The following is a 7,561-nucleotide window of genomic DNA, read 5'->3' on the forward strand; positions in this document are numbered from 1 at the left end:
AATGGAGCCAGGCATGCTGGAAAGAAAGGAATGGCCATGAACAAAGTCAGAAAAAGTATGCAGGTAAAAGGAATGAAAAACCAATCCATTTTGAATGTGGGGAAAAAACCAAATGGATATTATTATTTTTCAATCCTTTTGAGTCTTCACTGCTAGGAAATTTGGAAAAGAGTAAAGAAAAATATAAACAAACCAGAATTATGTAACATAATTATCTAGGGTGAAGGAAGAAGCCTTCCAATTAGTCAGGAGTCTGGAAATTTTATCAACAATAGAGTCGTAGAAGTCCTAGAAAGAAGCAGCCTGTGCATTATGGATTAACACCTAATTACAATTTGAACTATATAATCTATCTTTCATTTATAATCTATCTTTCATTTATAATCTATCTTTCATTTAAATAATCATGTATTTTGTTTGTCTCCCATATTTTACTTACGCTTTTCATCATTTCATCGAAAGTCGAAACAAGCTCAAAACCAGCCATTTATACACAAAAATAAAATAAAAATCAACAACTATAAAATTTCATCCAAGAAGCATCCAACAAGCATGTATTTACTAGCTTAAGATAATCTCAATGAAATATATGTCTTCGTCTCCTGGATCCTTTGGTATTGCATTTGAATTTAAATTAAATGAATAAGTGACTCAACTTGTCGATATTAGACACATCACACAAAGATGTTTCCAACCACCACATGATGTGCCCCTGTTTCATTTTCGACCAATGTATATGTCCTTCTTCCCTTGATATAATATTTCTAACCTCTTCTATATTTTGTATTAAAAAAATTAAGGAATTAATATATTCTCTTTTTGATGCAGAGGTAATGTTATTTCGTTCTTGGTATTCTTGGCTCCAATGTAAGTATTTATATCTATCAAGAAAAGAAATAGAGATTCACAGATTTTAGTTAATATTAATTATAAATAAAAATATATATTTTACCTTCCTTGAATATTGCCGATCAACATTTTACTGAATATACAAGAAGAAATCGTCAGGGGGTTTTAATCACTGCCTTAAATGGTGGCACTGTTCAGTTCCATGCTTTGATTATACTATGTTTTACTCAAAAAAGACGTTATGCTCATTACCATTAACTCATTTAGATGTGTGGTAGAGATCATTTACATCATCTTCTGTTGTGGGTGTCTTTGCAGTCCCACTTAGCATTGTGGTACTTAATGCAATGCAATGCAATGTGCTCTTTTACAAATTTTCCACTTAATATTCATTTTTTTTGTTTTGATACATGCAGGCATTAGAGCAGTTTTTGGATTCAGGAAAATCTATTGCCTTTTCTGATGGTCTTGTTATTAATGGCTAGGCTCATACTACCTTAAATGGTGACTAGGGTTAGTCCTATTAAAAGGATATGTTGTAAATTTTAAGTGATTCATTTTTAGTTAAAATAATCTTTAATGTTTGTAAATTCTAAGTCTTATCAATGTTAGATTACTTCATGAGATAAAACAAATCATTGTTGAAATTACCTTTAATGATATTTATATCTATTTTCTCCCCTAAATTTTATTCCTTTTATTTGTTTTAATTCTGTGAATTCAGCCACATTGTGGCTGTAATTTTTTTTAAAAAAATAATCATTAAAATAGCCACATTTAAACCGTGGTAAATATAATCAATAAACGTAGCTAAACTAATGCTACCACACTCAAATAGAATGTGGCCAAGTAAAGCAATAAACGTGGCTAAAATATTGCTACGCCACGATTAGCCACGTTCACAAAAAGTGTGGTTGCTTTTATTAGCCACATTGTTTAAGCAATTTAGCCACGTTTAATAATGTGGCTAAACACCGATTTTTTTGGAGTGAATGAGTCTTTGAATATAATATTGATTTTATTAATTATGACGGTTTGACTTTTTTTTAAATTATGGTACAAAACATTTAATATAAAAAAAATTATACTTATAATTTATTTTTATTTATAACAACTTATAATTATAGATTCATTTTTTCTATGGTCAATGTAGATAACTTATTTACATGAACTTAAAATGACGTCGTTTTGAGGCGGAAATCAAGGTATTTTTGTAATTATAATTCATTTCAGGATTATAATAGTCTTTTTTTCATTATAATTTTTTAATTTTTCAACTCAAAATAACATCGTTTTAGAAGAAAATATAAATAACTTATCTATATTCACTAAACGTGTTGAAGCCTATAATTATATCTTAACCGTAATAGTTGATAATGTTTTTTTTTCTTTCGAAGAAAGAAAGACACGAGTCGAGCATGCCCTTACAGTGTTGATCTTATCTGTATTTCAGAGTGGATTTCAATGAATCCTAGAACCGTTACTTTCGAAAATAAATCAAGAAATCATTTTTGTAAGAAAAAGGCAAAGTTTCAATTCCTTGTAAGCTTAAAAAAAAAAAAAAAAAAGCAAAGTTCTATGATGTCAACATATTGACCTTTTTTGAGCTAATATATATCGCTTTCTTTAATAGAAAAATGTGTATCTTTTTAAATCACCATCCTTTTAAAAGAGAAGAAGAAAGAAAGATAAAAAATATCACTCTCTCTTTTAGTTTATCTCTTTCTCTCTTTGAAAAAAATAATTTTACATCTTTTAAAAGGATGAACAGAATTATATTTATAAATTTTTTATTTATAAATACTTACAAACTACACTATATTATATCGATAATACATAATATTTAAACATATAATGTCCATATAGTATAATTAGTAAATAAAAATGTTATAAATATACGATACACACTTTTCCGTTTATTAATACCCTTCTCCAGTTTCAAATCTAACGTGTCTCTTTTGCAAAATGGATCAAATATTAGGTGGGACGCTCTCCCTAAATGGCGCGACAGTTTCGCATGCAGACCTCAAGCCACCGCTAGGACGTTTGTCGAACCCTTCATTTACTAGAACTTGTTCTCATGGGTTCGTGTCGACCCTGACACGGATTCTGCGTAACGCATTTTCATCATGTTAGCTTTATATACTCATGGGTTCGTGTCGACCCTGACACGGATTCTGCGTAACGCATTTTCATCATGTTAGCTTTATATATATATATATATATATTAGTTTTTTGGACAAGTTATATTTATAAATTTTTTTTTTTTTACAAACTCTTACAAACTACATTAAGTACAACCGATTATACTTTAATTATATAGTGTATGACTGGTCGTACTTAGTGTAATTTGTAAAAAAAATTTGTAAACAGATTCTATTTCTATTTTTTTTTTTCACTTTCTATTCTCACAATTTATTTCTTTCTCTCACTTGACATAACTTTACATCTTTAAAATAATACATATTTTCCTTTTTGGTAAGTATAATTTTTTTAATATATCCATACACATACAAGACCAGTTACTGAGATCAAGAGAGTGTTTGATATAGGAAATTTTTTTTTATTTGAAAATTTCAATTTTCAAGAAATATAATTTTTATATTCAATTTACGGTAATATTCGAAAATTTTAAAATTTTAATTTTTTGAAAATTTTAAAAAATATCTTGTACCAACGCTCAGAAGATTGACATTTACACAGAGACGTTGATGTTGAGTATATTAATGGGACGCAGACAAAATCATTCTCTGTTCCCGAAACCTGTCATTAAATTCTCCGATTTTATGCCAGCACGGATATGATCGATTCATTGCGAGTCTGTGGTTAGAAATGACAGAAAATGTCCCTAAACGCTTATATTGTTTGATTTAATGTGTAAATAACAATTCAACTCAAAATTTTAAAATGTTAGGGGATATTTTTTTAATATATTATTTTTTATCACATTTTCTTACGTAAAAGTTCTATGAACTTGAAACGTAAATATTACACAGATTTAAATTTTAAATTTATCTTTATACTTTTATTTCTAATTCCATTAGAAATTAGAGCGGTGAGTATTGAATTCGTGATCTTATGATATTGATACCACATGACTTTGAGTTGAAGTGGTTATTTACATAGTATCAAACTTCAATGGCTACAAAGTCACGAGTTTGATCTTCACCGTCTTCCCCTTTCCAATGAAATTAAAAATAAAAGTTCAAAACTTAAATAAAAAATTAAATCTGTGCAATATCTACACTTCAAACCGAAAGGGCTCTTACGTGAGATGATGTGCTAGAGAATAATATAAATCATTAAAAAGGCCCTTACCCAACACTTAAAGATTTTGAGTTGAATTGATTCTTTATATGACATCGTAACTTCGTTGACTATAAGATTACGAGTTCGATCCCTCCTGCACTCCCAATTTTTATAGAATTAAAAATAAAAGCACAAAAGATAAATAAAAAATTGAGCCTATTACTAATATAAATGATTAAAAAATCATTACCTAACCCCTTAAAACGTACCTATGTCGGTTTTTTTATTACAAAAAAGAAATTTGGGAAAGGCTGAAAAAAGGGGGAAATGAAAAAGGTAACCGTTACTAAGCTACTAAAAGTCATATATAAAATTTAATTTGTTGCTGACAGAAATGCAAAAAAAAAAAAAAAAACTTTTCTTGGCCATAAACATTTATAGCTATCCTTACTGTATATTGCTAATCTACTTTTTGACCAAAATTAAAACAGAAAAAATTAATATTTTTTTTTTCTTTTGCTGAAATTTGCTTGACTGATGATACGTGTTCAACATGAGAAAAGGAAAAGAAAGAAAAAGACTAAAAAAAGGTTATCACTCCCTGTATGGCAACTCATTAATTAATTGAACCCTTGCCAACAAAACCATGTTGTCAATAGTGGTGCTTATAAAGGAGCTGCTCTAAGCAGCAAAAGAAAACCAAGAGAGTGCATTACCAATCTTAAAACAAAACCATGGTGATTGATGTGCCTGTTGTGATTGTGGGTGCAGGTCCTGCTGGCCTAGCAACCTCTGCATGCCTTAACAACCTTTCCATCCCCAACCTTGTCTTAGAAAGAGATGATTGTCATGCATCTCTTTGGAGGAAAAGAACCTATGATCGCTTGAAACTTCATTTGGGAAAACAATTTTGTAACCTTCCTCATATGCCTTTCTCTTCTGATTTACCCACCTTTGTCCCTAGGATTGAGTTCTTACGTTACTTAGATGATTACGTGTCCCATTTTAAGATTTCCATCCACTATAACCGTTACGTTGAGTCTGCCTCTCTCGATCACAACATTGGGAAATGGAGGCTCATTGTTAAGGACACATCATCAAATTTTGATGAGATTTACGTTGCAAACTATCTAGTGGTTGCGACCGGGGAGAATAGCGAAGGGTACATTCCCAAGCTAGATGGTCTCGAAACCTTTCAAGGAGAATACATGCATTGCAACAAATATCTCAATGGAAGAGAATGGTATGGCAAAAATGCCCTTGTTGTTGGCTGTGGAAATTCTGGCATGGAGATCGCTTATGATCTCTCAAATTGGGGTGCAAATACCTCCATCCTTATTAGAAGCGCTGTAAGTTATTTAGCTCTCTCTATAGCTTTTACGTACATTCTTGCTATAAGGTAGATCCGAGACCTAATAAAAAAATGTGAAAATATTAGTTAAACAAACGTGAACAATGATATTTTGCTGAAATCAACCTGAGGATATAATATTTAACAAGGAAGAGCCTTTCCCTTAATTATTATTTTATTGATAATTGTGAATAAATTAAAGAATTTTAGCAAGTCATTTATTAAACATTTAATTTATTTTTTGGAGATATTCCAATCGATCAGTTTATCGCTTCGCCACTAGTCCCATTCGGGGTGAGTCCCAAGATTAAATCTTTACATCCTTCCCAAAGACGGTATCGTGAAGGATCAAATTTTTGCTCTCACCCCCACTCATTGTAGTTAAAATCTCGATTTATCATTATAATTTTACGATTTTTTTCATTAAAACAATTTTAACAATATTCAAAACTCTTTTACGTTTTTATGATTACAATTTTTTTGCGTTACAATTTTATATTTTATGTTTTTTTTATCTCCTTTTCGATTTTACGTAAAATCTCGATTTTAACTATCGTGTCCCACCTACTCAGTTCTCTAACGCCTAACTGAGCTACCATAATTTAGTTAAAACATTTAATATTATTTAATAATAAATATATTTGTATCATAACTCTCCAACGTCAAACATTAAATAATAGTTTAAATACTTATTGTAATTAAATCATGTCTAAGGCAAAGTCAGTGTAAATTAAGAGGGAAGTGCCGCACATTATTTTTAGATTTGTTAAATCCTTCGTACATTCTAGAAGCATTATCTTTATTTTAACTCTTAAATTATAAAAGTAAATTGCAGAAAAATAGAGACTTAAAAAATATTTCATAACTTAAACTGTCATTTTTGTATGTTGGCCATCTTTGTATCTAACACATCTATGTGGCTATATACGTCTAGGTTCATTATTTTACTAAAGAAATGGTGTACATTGGAATGCATTTGCTGAAATACTTGAAAGTGGATAAGGTGGACAAGCTCATGGTGCTTATGAGCAAACTGGTGTACGGAGACATGTCCAAGTACGGGTTGATCAGACCAAAGGATGGACCCTTTACTATGAAAGTAAAAGGTGGTCGCACGCCTACCATTGATGTGGGTTGCGTGAAAATGATTAAGAAAGGCAAAGTCAAGGTATATTACACAATTTACACTTGAATATATATTATTGTATTTGCAAGCACCATTTACTTCATTAATTATTCCTTAACAATGGGCGCTATTGATTTGAATACCATCGTTTATATAGGTTTTTCCAGCATCTATTTCAAGCATCAAAGAAGGCAAGATGGTTGAGTTTGCGGATGGACAAAGTGCTCAATTTGATCTTATAATCTTTGCTACCGGATACAAAACCAACGTGCTGAAGTGGCTTAAGGTGCATTATAATAATATATATATGATATATAAGTAACATAATTATTTTTGTTCCATCAAGTCCAAAAGTAATTACTGTTTGTGTCAATTCTCGTGCAGGATTACAAAGAGCTGTTCAATGAGAATGGAATGCCTAAACCAAGTTATCCAAATCACTGGAAAGGAGAAAATGACATCTACTGCGCTGGATTTTCAAGAAGGGGATTAGAAGGCATTGCTGATGATGCGCAGAAAATAGCAAATGATATCCATTTGACTATAAATGCAAGGAAGATACCCGTTCCCGTGGACAACTATGCTAACATGAAGTTATTAGAAAATTGAGATTTATAGTGGAGTATGAGTGTATGGTTGAGTTATTAAGCTATATAAAATAAAATTAGCCTGTGAGTTACATTATCCATGTATGGATTTGAAGGAAAAGGAGGAAAATTAGAAACGTTACGACTAATATAAACAAATAATGTAGTCTATGTTTTTGTCTGAATGCCTATTCTCTTTCTACTTGCTCAATTTTATTTATATTTTATTACATTTATTTATTTTTATTTTTTTTTTAAAATACATTACATTTATTTCTCGCTCTAGCTACTGAAACATATATAGAAATAAAATTAAATAAGAAAATTGACTAGTTGTGTATATGTATACATATATACAGTTCATAATTGCAGAGCATTAACTTGTTATGACTTCTAAGA

The 7,561-nt window shown here is 30.3% G+C and overlaps 1 protein-coding gene across 1 annotated transcript; it reads left to right on the forward strand.

The window, feature by feature from the left end:
- Positions 1–4,829: 4,829 nt before the first annotated feature.
- LOC133315702 (probable indole-3-pyruvate monooxygenase YUCCA10) lies at positions 4,830–7,184 on the forward strand (the record flags this gene model as incomplete). Its single annotated transcript, XM_061517377.1, has 4 exons — positions 4,830–5,447; positions 6,384–6,617; positions 6,733–6,861; positions 6,960–7,184. Coding segments are annotated over 4 exons (1,206 nt in total), but the record flags the coding sequence as incomplete, so codon positions are not given.
- Positions 7,185–7,561: the final 377 nt, after the last annotated feature.

This window comes from Gastrolobium bilobum, unplaced genomic scaffold, assembly GCF_033153095.1.
Source record: "Gastrolobium bilobum isolate Gb01-03AN ecotype WA unplaced genomic scaffold, APGP_CSIRO_Gbil_v1 utg3766, whole genome shotgun sequence".
Lineage (NCBI taxonomy): Eukaryota > Viridiplantae > Streptophyta > Magnoliopsida > Fabales > Fabaceae > Gastrolobium > Gastrolobium bilobum.